The sequence below is a fragment of the Carassius auratus genome, unplaced genomic scaffold (assembly GCF_003368295.1).
Source record: "Carassius auratus strain Wakin unplaced genomic scaffold, ASM336829v1 scaf_tig00215868, whole genome shotgun sequence".
Lineage (NCBI taxonomy): Eukaryota > Metazoa > Chordata > Actinopteri > Cypriniformes > Cyprinidae > Carassius > Carassius auratus.
In genome coordinates, this window is record NW_020528283.1 from 324,544 (window position 1) to 340,519 (window position 15,976).

Consider the following 15,976-nt stretch of genomic DNA (forward strand, 5'->3'; position numbering starts at 1 on the left):
CCTGTATTCCCTGCTGGTCCCCTTGTTTGTCTTCAAAGCAAGCAGTGGGCTATTATGAGCTAATCTACAGCAGATCAATACGGCACACTCCAAGCATGTTCAGCCTGACTAACACAATCACTTCTTACATGGCTTCTCTGCAGAGACACAATGGATCTCTGTGGACATGCACTGTAGCATATTGCAAAGTATTTCAGCTGCTCCGAGACATCAATGTTTTTCAAACTGCTCAACACGGGAAGCTCCATGTTCAACGAATCAGTCAAAATATTTTTTGTGGACTATGTTTGGGAAAGTAATTACAGTCAGATGAACCACTGAGACAAGGTGAATGATTGTTCATGCAATAAACATTAATTTAACAACATAAGATGTGTGACAAAATCCTAATGTGGTTACATAAGGAAAAAAAAAACTAATTAGAATGCTGATTTTTTTTCAGTGGAAACCCATCAAATGTGAGCTGTCACAGGGAATTTGGGGAATGTGAATTTTAGGTTTTAACTAAATTATAAGAGGACTCAAAAATATGCATTTAATAGTATTCAAATATAAAAATGTTTCAGACTTGAAGTACTAAAAATATGTTGCATGCTTTACTTGTCAATTCAATTATGATAACCTCATAAATATGCAAATAGCAATTTTAACCCAGGGTTTGCAGTGTGAGATCTCAAAACCTGACTCAAGACTAATTACTAATGTATAATAAAGTGTAAGTATTCTAGGATTAATTTCACCAGGATTAAGTCAAAAATGACTTTGGGTTAACCATTTCAAGTGTGAAAAACTCAGTAGCGCCTATCTAGTAGGTAGTATATCTCTGCAAGTACTCAATTACAAGAAGTTAATTTTCCACCTCCCAAACGGCTTGCGTTTATGCATGGCAATTTCCCTTTAGTAATACAGACAAGGTCAAAGCAAAGACGTGGGTTTCTCAATAAATTCTTGAAATCATTTTATTTTGCACCTCAAAACAAGAAGGGAATGAGTATGTGGTACATTGGGAATGTAGACACAGCTGTACTTTTACATTTTTCTTTTTTTGGTGTAAGCTCAGAGAAAACAAAATTGTTAATACAGTCATAATAATTGCACTTCATAAATCTAGACTGTAGCCAGCTTTTTGCCTCCGCCAGAAACCCCTGTCGACTCACTTGAGTTTTTAAATTCAATTTACCGGTGAAATTTGACTGACAAAAGAAATGCTAATTTAACGCCAGGGACCGCTGTGCCCATCCAATTTTTCTTTATTTTCCCCCTCTCTGTCCCACAAGGCATTAGTCTTCTCAGTAATCTAAGTGCAGTACATTCACAGGAAAGTCACAGTCGGAATAAATATTTCAGTGTTGAGACAAAGCTTACGAGCGGCCTCAACCCGGCTCAAACCGCTAGCACAGAGCTGAGAAAAACGCTCGTCACCTCTCCTTCCACCTCTGTTCAAGAGAGGCAATGATTGTTTTTATCGTTTCAAAAAAAGGAATGGTCAAGCGACACCTCTGATAGTTTAACTCCTCTCAGGTCCTCATTTAATGGTCTCGAGGGTACTTTGCAACTTCAAAGCAGTGAGGGAAGGTATATTTGATCCCTAACCAATCAAGAACAAGCTTTCCAACAACAGACAGCTCATTTCCAGAGTTTATATGATGTTTCTTTTTAAACAGACCGGATCGGCCTAATCTTGTTAATGAGGGCGGTCTCATTTCAGAGCTTTCACAGAGCTTTCATTATATATCTGCTTATTTGGAGATTTGATTCCAGTGTTAAATAAATGAGAATTCTGTTGTTTAGCTCTCGGTGCTGATTACACCATGAGAACAGCAGAAACTTATACTGCAGCCAAAAGAGAATAAAATCAAAACGAATGACCCTTAACGAAACATTAAAAACCTAAGCATTTTACACTCTTACTCCCTTAGCAGCCAATGCATATTATATACTACAAGTATATATAAAACAACAAAAATAGGTTCAAGTCTTCATGTTCTTTAAATACATTATATTCAAATGTCTAATTTCCAACCTGCCAAGACTTTTCACACATTGTTACACCCCAAGCAGTGCAATTTCTATGAAAAATCAATTAACACTACGGTTTTTCCATTTTATCAATTAATGTTACCTAAAAGCACTGATCTAGTTGCCTTTTTGGTCTTTGAAATGTTGTAATGTGCGCATACCATTACCTCTTACAGTGTTATGTGAGCATAGGTTTAACTGTATCTTCTATAGACAACCGTGGTGCTTTAAGACCATCATCTTCATCATGCTAATCCAAACGGCTACTTGCGATGTGGGGAGGAGAGGAGGCCATATATACTTCATTTTTAAACCAAAAAAAATTAAAAATAATTTAAATGAGTCCGATAAAATAATTAAAAGGGGAAAAAAGAGAAACAATTGGAAAACAACAACAATGAAGAAGAAAAAAGAAAAAAATCCCTCTTGGCAAAAAGAATCCACATTTAGGAACATTCCAATTCCTAGCCAGCAATTCTCTCTCAGCTCTGAGCCGAGAGGCACCAATTGGCTTTCCAGCATTCACCCGACCATGTTTTGATCCAGATCTCCCCCAGTCTGCTTTGAGCAGGATCACGGAACTCCACTGCAAATCTAGGCAATGGCAAGAACTGCAGTTTGTGATTAAAGATTTTCCATTCGCTCTTTATATTGGACAGTCCCGTCTCTTCTTATCTGTAAACAGGGAGGCGGATGTGCGCATGCTGGTGGTCCAATAGTCTCGGCACAGACACGGTCTCGTATCCCTTCCCCAACATCTGCTCTTTGATGCAGGGAGGATGGATGTCATTGATCAGGTATTCCAGTGACTGCAGACTGCTGCTCAACACTGAAGCATTACATAGACTCTTACTAGGCAAACTGCAGCACAGACCCGTGCTGTCTATGGGGGGGTGGTGATGATGATGATGGTTGTGGTGGTGATGATGATGAGGGTGTTGGTGATGGTGGTGGAATCCCAGCTCCCTGTGTCCCGTCACTGGTCCGGCTGTGGTTGTAGCTCCTGGCAGCTCTTGTGGGTTGTAGCAGTCACTGTCCGGTGTCACCAGAACACTGTTCCATGGAGGCGCAAAGTACTGACCGACAGAAAAGTTTCCATGCATCCCCACACAGTTCAAAGGCGAGGAGCTGACCTTGTCTAGTCCACCCCCACTCGTACTGGCCGTCATCGGATAACCTCTTGAGGAGGACACCTGTGCCCCTCCGAGCATGATGGACCCTCCTGGGGCACAGGTTTCAGGTGACTTGCTGATGGCACCTCCACCTCCGCTCCCTCCACTGTACATCCTCAAAACTGCCTGCTGCTGTTGCTGTTGTTTCTGCCACAGCAGATATTCCATACCTTCGGGATACACCCCAGCCTTCATTGCCTCCCCGTTCTGCCCTGGTAGCACAGTCCCTGAATAGGGCATGTTTCCCTGCGGAGCCACACTAGTGACGTAAGTCCCCCCTGAGGAGTTAGCGGTGCCCTGTTTGGATGGGCTACGGTTCGGAGGTCCCGTCGAGGCCCCGTTCTGACACACCTGCTGCAGAGCCTGGGCCTGGCAGTGCTGGTTGATCTGGTAAATGATGCTCTGGATGGAGGGAAGATTCGATTGAGGAGGGAGGTTCAATCCTCGGCCCCCTGCAACAGGGATCACGGAGCTGGCCACAGTGACGTTAGGGGGGACTGATAGAGTGGTGGCCTCTGGCGGTTTGGGATGCCCTGTGTGGTACACAATCTGTCCGTGGCAATGACCTAAAGTGCTGCTGTTGGGAGGCGGATAAGGAGCCACTGCTATCTGCGCCGGAGACAACTTAGTCCTCCTGCCCTCAGAGTTTTTGACGACGCCCTTTGTGTTGAAAGATGATGAGGAAGATGAGGATGATGACGACGATGATGAGAGTTTGACTATTGCTAACAGACCCTGGTAGCCCCCTGTGTGGAGGTGGGGGTAGGGGCTGTAGCGCTGTCCGGTGGTGTCATATCCGTTCACAGTCCGGTTTAGGTGCTTGTGTTGGGGGACCCTGATGTTGGTGGGGAAGATCTTTATGGACAGAGGGCTGTTGGCCATCTTCTGCGCATAGGCATCCAGCTCTGCTGCACTGGGATAGCGCGGGGAAGGCATGGGGACAGTCAGCTCGCCTGCAAGACAAAAAAAAAATATGTATAAGAAAATCATGAGTCAGACGTTAAGACACTTGAAACATGGCCCACAAATATGACAACTTTTTGTCATTTCAGTGTCAGAATGCAGTAGCCTGGACATTCTTCTAAATAACTCTCTGGCACTCTATATTCCATCTTTTTGGGCATATCCCAATCTGTTTTAGTAGAGAGTGTGCCAAGCTTCTAGCTTCCTAAGACCTCTTTATCTGTTTGAAGGTCACATAGTCGTTGCCTTCAGGTGTGTAACAACTTTTGGCATCACTCTAGATGAGCTGTCCTTCTTTTTGGATTACATTACAAAAACAGCTCAGCCTTTTCCACAAGAAAGAAAATAAGACCCTTCCTCGACTTTAAAGAGCCACACAGATGGGAAATGAAAAATTACCTGTATTACAGTGTATGGTGTAACTGTCCATCAGTGTAAACAATGTGCAAAGTAATTAAACCAAAAAGTACACGATTTATAAAGTTATTGGCTTCTAAAGTAAGGAGTCGACTCTGAATCGCTGAAACTAGTCGTTATAGATTTCAAATCTGTTGCCCATCTCTATGTACGTCACTAGGAACACTTTGCATAATAATCTCCGCCTACTGTGTTGGGAGAAACAAAACTACTCTGACCCGCCCCACCCCCCCACACACACACAGATGCTCTGGTTGGTGTGAGAGCATCATGTCAAGGAGACAGTGTGTTTTTAATTGTAAAGGCAAGTTTGTTTTATTTTCACTGCCAAAGAATGAAGATCAGAAGAACCAATGTCTGAAATTCATTTTCACCACAATACCAGAGCAGTACAACAAATCCCTTTTGTTGTGTTCACAACATTTCACTGATGACTGCTTTTCTAATCTCGGTGAGTACAAGGCGGGATTTTCAAAGGGTTTGGCCATAAAAGAGGGTTCATTACCAACTTTATTTAGACCAACAAGCATCTCCGAATCACAACGCGAAGTATGATTATGAAGTTATGTGTTTGTTTTGACATGTGCTGTCTGCAGCCTTTGTCTGTGCTGACCTTTTTTTACAAACACGTCATTAAAATGAAGTGTAACAAGTGCTGCTAACAGATATTCTGTGATAAAGTAATCCATATGAAAAACGCGATGTCCGTTTTTCACGTCTCCCTTCATTATATCTAATGTGACCACGCCCCCGCGCTGAACGCGCTATTCAGATTCAAACTGAAGCGTGCGGCTTGAATACACCCACACAGAAGAAAAAGCAACGAGACTGTTCAAGTTTTTTATTTTACTGTTTGCTTCGCAATGAGAGGAATAAGACATAATTCACCCCAAAAAGATGGTAACGCATTGTTTACCATGAAGTTGTGTGCGGAACAACCAATCAAAACTGACTATGTTAGTTGACCAATCAGAACACAGTATGCTATCGAAAGGTGGGGTTTAAGGAAACTGAATCTTTTGAACAGCTTCGCGCGAACCGTTTGTGGATCTCTGAGAATTGAGGTAATTTTAAAATGATATTTTGACAAAATGACAATGTTTTTTAACCTTGGATGGATTTAAACCTATTGTACAGGACTTATAAACAGTGATAGGAAGCTTAGAATTTTCATCTTACTGGCTCTTTAAATACAGTACATGCATTGTGTTTTCTCAGCTGCCCTTCTAGTATTTAGCATTGACCTTATGCATGTACTTTCATTATTGCAATCTTCAAATGGTAAGAAAAAGTCTGCTAAGAACGAAAATGAAAGGGTACAAACTTTAGATGCACAATTCACAAACGATGTGAATACTGAAAGTTTTAAATTCAGCCTGTCTATTGAAACTGTATTTTATTTCTCACCCAGTCCTCTCTCTCTCACATTTTCCAGTGGAGGTTTATCCCTGGATAAATAGCTCTTTTTAAAATTGAAATCAGGCACCTAGGGCGTTATTAAATCAGTGCTTTGTGAAATTAATTTGGCTTCTCTATTGTTCAAAATTGGGTTACCCTTGGAGACGGAAAGGAGAGCAAGCAGGAAGTAAGGAGGATAAAAGACCTGTTTAATTGCATTGACACATTTGAGATTTATAAGTAGCACCAGTAGGTCTTAGCCTTGGCCAGGCCAATTTCTCAATTATTCAATCAGACCATCTCCAAATGAAGAGACAGACCTACATTACCCCTCCCATGAACCCCTGAAAACTTCACCTACTGGGAATTTGTAACCGGGTTTTTTCAGCCTATACAGAGAAACTGTGAGACAAAATGTACTTTAAAAGCTTTGTCATAAAACACGACTGAGACATCCATTAAAATCTGAGCTGCAAAACTGACTCAGTCCTATTAAAACGCAAAGGCCCACATGTTGGGCAGGGCAGGAAATGATAAAAAACCCAATAAACCTTAATGTCTAATAGTCAAACAGCAAGACAAAGTGTCCTTGTAGTTGGACTCTGTTTTGGCTTGATCAGGGTTTTGAATCAGCCGTTTTCAGAGAAACCTAGGGCTTTTGGGATTCTGAGAAAAACGAGTTGGGGAAACAAGTAGAAAGAGCTGCAAGAGGCAACACAGAGGATGAGCGGAGGTGAAGGGCCGTGTGAGATTGGATTTAAACGACATTATTCAGGCAATTTCATGGCTACTTAGTTCAGTGCTACAAAAAGGCAGTGGGGGAGCGGGCAAAGCACTTAATTTACAAGTGATAAATCAACTGCCACAAATGACTACCAACCCTCAAAAATTATATATTTAGAAAAGTGTGCATATTTTCTGGTTGTTTTTATCATTCTGACTAAAATTAAACTGCCATAAATGACAGTGTCAGCAAATGTCAGAGAGGTTTTCCAGAACTCCAGGGATTCAGCTGTGAGGAAGTTACATTTCTGATTGTTACACATCTTTTCCTCTCTAGCTTCCATTAAGCTGACACAGGTCAATCACTCAAGCAGCTAAATCTACATCATCCATGTGCTTTAAGCTCTTAAAATCTAATAGCATGTGGTAAAAAAAAAGAGAGAAAAGTTGTGAGGTTGCATATCTATGCAGAGTCAAGAAAACAAATGTTTAGCAATTAATGCTTTTAAGGAAAAATACCACCTTCACTGTCAAATATGTAGAAGCAGCCAAGGTTCTTGTAAATATTTTTTTTTTCATAGTTTCAAAAATCATTAAAATCATATATAAATAACATACCATATAACACATTCGATTAAGATGAGGCACTATAAAATACTTTTAGATAATAAATTACTTTTAAAGATAAACATTGTTATAGTGCTTTATCTTCATTGAACAGTTTGAACAATTAAGTGTATGGGAAAAGGATCTTAAAAGAAATGCGAAATAGAATGTAAAATAAACATTTTCTTTAGCTGCTGCACAAACCTTTCCAGAAGACAGGACATACCTGACCCATTCCTCTACCCAAAACAGTTTCATTTCATGTATATTTATAGGATGTCTTGCTTGAGTGGCTTGGCTCAGACCACAGCATTTCAAATAGAATAGGAACCAGGACTCTAGAGAAGACCAAAAAATACAAAATTGCATTCGATTGTGCTACTGTTGTTGTTGTTTGATGATATACACCTCTGTTTGGGATCACTGTCATGTGGCATGACCCCACTTCATTTGGCTTTTAGATCAGACAAGACCTCCATAAATATGTACACAATATGACATTTAATGCATAAAATATTTTTTGTTGCTTTTATTTGAATGTCATTTTCTGTTACAAATGAGGTATGTGCTAAACGAAAGACAAGTGCTAGAGGAGGATAGCGATCAAAATGAGGAGTTTACTTGATGACGAAGGAGAATAACAGACAATATACTATATTACATTCAGCATTAACATAGACATTCACAGATAACTTCACATTCAAACATTCACATTCAATCACGGACCAGGAGTAACTGAACAGACCGGGTATTTAAACACAGAAGGTAATGAGGGAACTGGAGACAGGTGGGGAATAATCAATTAACCAAAACAAGGAGGAAGGTGACCAATAAGGAAACAAAAGTTAATTATTGTAACACTTTCACTGATTGACACTTGTTTTATTTATGACCACCTTTTTATGGATTTTAAAAAAACATTGCATTTATAATTTTTTAATCCAACATTATTTATTTTCTAGAAAATTATTTGAGAATAAAAGTCATGTCATGTTTTACGCCACATTCGCGCAGGAATCTAAACAAACAGCAAGCTTTCTCCATCTCAGACTAGCTCTTTTATGTCTAATAAGTCTTTTTAAAGCATTCCCGAGGCTACAGAGGTCTGCAGAGTTTTTAAAGCACGTATGTTAGCTGGCATCTTCTTGGGCAGCGGATGAAAGGATGCTCGTCTCAGTGCTGTCACAGTCTAATTGGAGGTGTTCTAAATGGGTCAGATGAAATGGGGGCTGTCGAGCATCTGTCCAGCCCATGAAGGACCAGAGCAGGGGCCGACACTTCCAACTCCCTCAGTAACAGCAGCGCAACAGCGCTTTGATGTTTCCCTGACAGCCAGCACAGAAGGGTGGGTGTGGAGGGTTTGTGTGTGCACGAGTGTGTGTGTGTGTATATGATACAACTAGACTGACAGTTTCCTCACTTCATTGGATCCAAAGAGAGAAAAAAAAAACAGTAGATTTCAAAGGTCCATATGCAAATAGATGAGCCAATTTTCTGATCTCCTTTACGTAAGGTGGGGGTGGGGGGGTTGGATCGGGTGTCTACCTTTGATCATCACATGCTTTAATTAAGGAGCCATGCTTTGCCATGTTACTCTCCCTTAGCCTTCTATCTCTCTCTTCCCTTCACTCCACCTAACTTCACGATGTGGGCCAAAACATGCTAATTATCATTAAAGCACAGGTAATGCTGTTGCTGCCATGTGTTTTTTTAGGTGACAGGTCCATATTTTCCATTCCTAAACTGCTCCATTGAAACCTTTCATACATGGATAAAGCCGCTATTGCGGTCTTTCTCTCTGTAGCCCACTCTAGTTTGTCAACAGGCAAAAGCCTCCAGCAGCACCTGACCTGCCATCAAAGGGTTTCACACTTCATGGGCCACAGGGATTAGAGGCCTTTCGGACCCATAGAGAGCTGCTGGAACCCACAAAGGCCTCTGGCTATTACAGCAGCTATGAGCACAATGGTGGAGAGAGAAAGAGAGGTGGACAAACAAGTTTGAGGTAACCATCACAGATTTTCTCTGATGATTCTTTGCTAAACCTTTCTAAACAATAATTTACCATGTCAAATTTATAAACAGGCCCACACGGAATCTGTGCCCAACGAATGGGAACATCCATCATCTAAAAAGATTTTACACAGGACTTGCTACTTAGGTGTTTGTTCAGTCAATATGTTGGGCTAATTATGCTTTCAGTAGCCAATAAGTGTCTAGTACCCTTATGGTGCTTTTCCACTGCATGGCACGGCATGGCTGGCTCGCTTTCCGGGTGTTTTCCCCCCAATATATATTTGGCAAAAACCAATATATATTAGAGTTGAAGATCTTTGCCCGATGGGTTCGGGCTTAATTTATATAATCTTATGCGTGCTTGGGCTTGCGCTCCAGATTGTGAGGTAAACGAGCGGTCATGTGATGCGTTTCGATTAGAGCGAGAAAGATGCAAAAATGGATGCTGAGTAGGTGTAACTGAGGCTTGCCTCTGGCGATTAAGTTTTGGTTTCATCAGCAACTAAAGCAAAGTCTGAGGTGTGGAAAAGTTTTGACCATGTTTATAATGAGAATAATTTATAAAGAATAGTGTATAATGTGAAAAATGACGCACCATCAGTGAGCGTAGGAACGCGCTGAAGACATCTACAGTGGATTCAATCATTTTCCTCCACAAAAACATGTAGGCTTAGCCTAATCTCTGTGAGTAAAGGTTTTTTAAATGATAACTAAATATTCATTGAGTCTTAAATGCATAATGTGGACAGAGTATTTACGCTAATGTTGGCTTTATTCTTTTATTAAATGTCAGCTGCTAGTGGCAAAGCAAATCCGGCCGAGCCTTTATCTTAATTTCGTTATTGCCAAATAACCATCTTCATTTAAAATGTATCTTAATTTAATTTGTTAAAAAAGACTCGTTTTTATTGGTGCGTTGGTCTATTTATAGGTTAAATGAGCCTATGTCTAGAATGCTGAGATGTTAAGATGTTACATAGGACTTCTTTTATTTCTTTATTTCTACTTCCAAGTGGTCTAGTTAGTTATGAATAAATTATGTTAAAACATGTATAAATTACTCATTCTTGACAAAAGAGCTTAGTGTGTGTGCACATTTGAATAATGTCGGGCTGTAAACAGGTTAGGGCTTTTAAAGAGCTGTCAATCAAAATGTACTTGTCGAGCTCAGGCCGAAACCTGTCGGGCTCGGGTCCTGTCGGGCCTAACATTTATGGCCCGATTACAGCTCTAATATATATATATATATATATATATATATATATATATATATATATATATATATATATATATCTATTATGCAAAAACAAAAATCTAAATTACTTTAAATTTTGATATCAATCATAGATATGAATTATGCAAAATAATGTTTTATGGCCAGTCAAATTGATCTGTGTTTATAATTATTATTACATTTATCTATAATCTCAACACCACTGGCAGGCTAATCAGTTCTCGGTTATTAACTTCATGTTTGTTTATCATGATGACATGACCATATAAGAAAGGACCAGATGGTGTACACGCTGAACTTTCAAACATGACTTGTTTGACTTGTTTCCTCGCACTTCCCCTGGCCCTGATATTACACTAACATTATCTGTCACATAGGCCATCCCCCGAGTGAGAGCGAGTGTGAGATCTTTCATCAGCTCAGACCTGCGTGACTTATTGGTGCTCAATGTCTCCGATCACGCTTGCGAGCACAGTGCAGATGGCGTCCTCTGATAAACACAGACACACACACCTAAACACGGCGTTCACACGATAAGCTCAATAACATATCCACATAAGAGACACGCTTGCAGCGCAAACACGCCACAAATGCAAACACAACATACTCCAGTAAATAGGCAGACGTGAAACCACATACGCTATCACACACCGGCTCAGTGGAGTATAAGGTGTTGTGGTTACTCCTGTTTGCAATATGTATGTGTGTGTTGTGTATGCTAATGTGGGGCAGAAGTTCTAACAGGTGTCTGTATGGGCGACAGTCTGCAATGCCTCCTGGGCAAAATGCTTCACACTTGCTTCATCTCGACATGCGACAGCCTTGTACGGATTAATTATTTCCCTTGAGGAAGGCAGCAATCCATTCCTTGCTCGCTCACAGAACAGGAACTACTGAGTCCCACAAACAGAGTGAGAGTAAGTGTGAGCAAACCATATTACACTAGCCCTGTCCTGTCCGTTTATTGCTGATTATTCCTTTTTGATTTACAGAAATGATCCATCGCATTAGCTAGCTGTTTTGATGCCACACATTTACCAGCAATCTAATATCAGTGCTGTCCTCGGCGAGCATATTCAGTCATGCATTGTGCCTCTTTCCTCTTCTGGCATAAGGACAAATGATCCCGTCTTGCCAGGCACAAAGCGCTCAGGGAGGACAGGAGGGGAAGGTTGCGGGAAGCAGGGAAGACAGGGGGATAATTAGCGGAATGACCTCTGTCCTTAATCACTCGCGGCTGGCACTGAGTGCCCGTGTGTCAGAGCGGCAGTTCTCTAAATGCCATCTCTCATTACCGCCGACGCACACCAACCAGAGATGCCCTGCACTCACACAAAAAGACAACAGGACCTTATCTCCACAATCTCCCTGCCATCCCACCGCAGTCTCAAACGGCAGACGAACACCCGCAGGCTAAAAGCTGACGTGGGGTAGGTGGGTCATGGTAAGAGGGGCTATGAAAAGCCCAGGTCAGCATGGGCTGAGAGTGTGCGTCCTTCACGCTGACTGTACCGCCCTTGAGTGAACAGGCAGTGTGGAGGAGGCATAATCCTAAATACTCAATTAACACTACTCTAATTAGTAGAAAGAGTGTGCATGTGCGCTTTGGTGAGGAATCAGAGAAATATAACTGAATGTGAGTGGGAAGAAAATTGTAATTGGAGGTTCTAAAAAATGGGAATTGTTTGTGTAGGCTGTTTATTCCTTCTTCTAAGCGATGCATCAAGGTTGAGAATGAGAGAAAAAGAGAGAACGAGGGGCCAGATGTGTGCAAGCATCCTCAGGGAGGCATCTGCAGGAAATGGTGCAAAGATGAAAGAGAAGTTGTGACACAAAATAACTGAATATTTTCAGCCTTGCATCCCAAAATATCAACTTCTCATGAAGGGTAGCGCTCTACAGAAGCACAGATGACGTTTGTACACTTGTACACCATCTGTGACGGTTGAGAGGTGAAAGAATAAAAAGCTTTGAAATGTCCAGCAGCGCTGATCACGCCTTGCAGAAGCAGGAGAGAAGGGGTTTAACAGCCGCTGGGTTTCAACAGAACAATGAACACACGAAACCACATCAGCCTTGGCTCAACAAATATGGGTTGTGGCAAGGCACAGATAAACAGGAACTGATTCTGAGAAAAACACACACATACACTGACAGAAGCAAGGCAACATCCAGCAGGTACACAGCTCCCCCCCCCCCCCCAAAGCCTGACTTGTTAAAGCGTAGGAGCAGTCAGCGCAAATGCTTAGACAGGAACAGCCATCATCTTTATGTGCAAGTGTGCGTTTGAGACATCCGACCCATGCAATTTTGGGCCAAGTCCAGTTACTTTTCCACTGTAGGTGCATGGGCTTATCATTGTGATAAACATAAACTGCACAGTTGAGCAACAGATGGGCTGAATTCCAGGAGACAAACTTATGAGTGTGAAAAATATGTACTACAAAGGAGACAGGACAGTATGTGGTTGAGTATGTAGTAAGAAGGTATATCAATACTAGGACAGACTGTAGTTTCATAATATTGCATTTTTCATAAAATATCAGAACTATGAATTTGTATACTTAATAGGGTCATGATATAATTGATGCATAACACTATTATAAGGTCATGAGACAATTGTAAGAAATATTTATGGGTAATGCATTCCTGTTTCACCTACTATTTAATTTTTTTTTAATATAAACAATAAAAAAAAAATCTAAATTCACATCTTGCATTTAAAAGGATTTATTTATTATATACTTTTAGTTTTTGTATTATTTATGTAGACAAAAATAGTAAAGATTTTTAATATCAGTAACTTTTTGGTAATATGCCATAATAATTTTAATATTGTAGCATCTCTAAAGGTGTGGTCAAATTTACCTTAGTATGGCAAAATTCTGCAGGCAAAATGCTGTCATCTTAACTGAAATCCACATAATCCAGAATACTGTAGGAGTGACACAAAAGGCGAACATATTTCCCACACAGATTTCTCATGGGATTCGATTTTGTTCAACTTTTAATAAGCAAATTAGATTTAAATATAATTCGATTATATTTATCAATATAATACTAGTTGATTTGGAAGTGACCTTTAAGTAAGCAATGGATTTACGTTCCCTGCACAATTAGCAGAAGTTTTGCTAAAGTGACAGCAGCTTAATGAATTTAGCCAGAAAACAACTGCAAACTAAACCTCTTGTGTAAAGATTGTGGGCAATATCACAAAAAAAAAAAAACATGTGGATAAATCAAAACTAGTCAATCGAAGGCACTAATGGATTTTCTGTGGACATAGCACATATCCAAATATTTCATACCATGCAGGACAGATGTATGCAAACGGGATTCAGTTTTGGCCTGCTTAAACATGCAGAAAACAGTCAAAAAAAAAAAAAATTAAATGCATGCACTCCCCAAAACAAGCAGAGTTTTATGTCTCTGTCTCTCTCTCTGTCTGTCTGTCTGTCACCCTCGCAGCAGAATGGTATCATAAAAGTGGGATGTGGAGAGAGACAGAGAGAGATATAGCAAGCATGAGGGGCTTCTGGTGTCATTGTGATCTAAACAATACCTGCCTGTTGCTAATAGACGTGTCATCTGTTCTTCTCTCACACTGATTACTCAGCGATTACTAACCCAGGCCCCCAGTCGCCGTAACAACCGTTGCCGGCACAATGGAACCCTGAATGTGGCAGCTGTTTGAAGCTCTACAATTAACCCAGCATGCCACTGTGTGCCTCTCCGGCTCTAATTGAGTGGAGAGCTGAAAGAACGCGCCTGTCCTCCCCCAGACCTCCTGACCGCGGGCTCGGGTTCAGATCTCTGCCCCTCTCAAAAACACACACTAATGACAGTAATAGAGAAGGACTGTGGACCTGTCTGTACAGACCAAGAGCCCTAGAGAGAGACATCTAAATGTGCATAGACTGATAAGAACAATTCACAGTAATTGCTAAACAGATTGCATAAGTAAGTGGGAAAAACAAACAATACAAAGGTTGGATGAACAGAAACGTATAGAACTATGGGCAATGATAACACATGTGATCTGTCCGACAATCAATCAATTCCAAAAAAAACTGCCACTTACGCAAGCTGTCCAAGAAGAAATGACAAAGAGGTACTAACACCTACACTCTTAAATATAAATGTTCCACAAGTGGAGTGATGCCATAGAAGATCCATTTTTAGTTCCCTGAAAAACCTTTAAGTCAAACATTTCCTAAAAGAACCTTTTGATTTTAATCATCTAAAGAAACCTTTTCCACTATAAAATCTTTTTGTGCAATGGAAGATTTTCAAAGAAACAGATGGAAACAGATGACAATAAAATGTGTTATTACAATTCAGGATGTCCGCTATGAGCTGAAGTTAGAGGCATCTACATCAAAGAATGACAGAAATATGACTTTGAAGAATATGGTCCACTGACATAAGGGATATAAACAATTAAAAACAACAAAGGCAAGTGTTAAACAGGCTGAAATGGAAAAGCTGTCCAAAATTGAATCTAATATTTAGTTAAGACCACACTTGGCTCTGAGCTTAATCGATTCATTTCCTGCTCCGCTCAGGGTGAACTGGCAAAACATATTCTGGTTACTTAGCTAATTCCCCACAGATACCAGCGAGTACCCAATCAAAGGGGAATCTCAGAGCTAATAAGAGCAGGGGCTCAGAGTCAAATTAAAATGCACATGAATAATACGCAAGATACTTGAGACCTTCTCAGAGGAAATAACATTTTAGGCAATATCCACCCGAAGACGGAGCATGAAGTTTTAATTTGCATTACTCTTCAGCGTGAAACCATTTAAAAGCCAATTCCAAATATTTTAATTCAATGAAACGTCACACACTGGAGATGCTCTCTTCACGCATACACACACAATCCATGTCATGTTAAATGTCTGGAAATCTCTTTACTCGCTCACCACTATATACTTTCACTTTGCCTTCCTTTCCGACCGTCCTTCCTCTCCTTTGCTCCTGCACTCTCATCTATCTCTCCATATTTCCCTCTCTCTCTTTGAGTAAGTGAGTTTCATTGGGGGTGCTTGCCGACTGGAATCACCTCAGGGCGAACACTTTATTATCTGCGGTCAAAGCGTCACTACAAATACCATTCTACACACACAAGTGTCACTTTGCATTTGTCTGCTCTGCCTGCATCAGGCCAGCAGGACCAGGCTGCCTGTACACACACACACACACACGCACACACACCGTGGGAAAACAGACAACACTGATTCCTCTTCCTGCTTATATAGTACAATATCTCTCTGCATTAATGTAATAAAAAAATACTATTAAGTAAAATATATATATAATACAAAGTACGATTTAGTGTTAAAAACTGTATAAATGCATATGGATCTTTTTTATGAATTGCACTAGTTTTTATTTATTTGTGTTGCTTGTGAGATTTTATGTTGCT

At 40.5% G+C, this 15,976-nt stretch overlaps 1 protein-coding gene across 1 annotated transcript in view; it reads right to left on the bottom strand.

The window, feature by feature from the left end:
• Positions 1-928: 928 nt before the first annotated feature.
• Positions 929-15,976, bottom strand: part of fam222aa (family with sequence similarity 222 member Aa) — a 55,771-nt gene continuing 40,723 nt past the window's right edge. Inside the window, exon 3 of the mRNA XM_026261459.1 lies at positions 929-4,144. Coding sequence (XP_026117244.1) covers positions 2,691-4,144 — 1,454 coding nt within the window. The 3' untranslated portion in view covers positions 929-2,690. The remainder of the gene's footprint in view (positions 4,145-15,976) is intronic.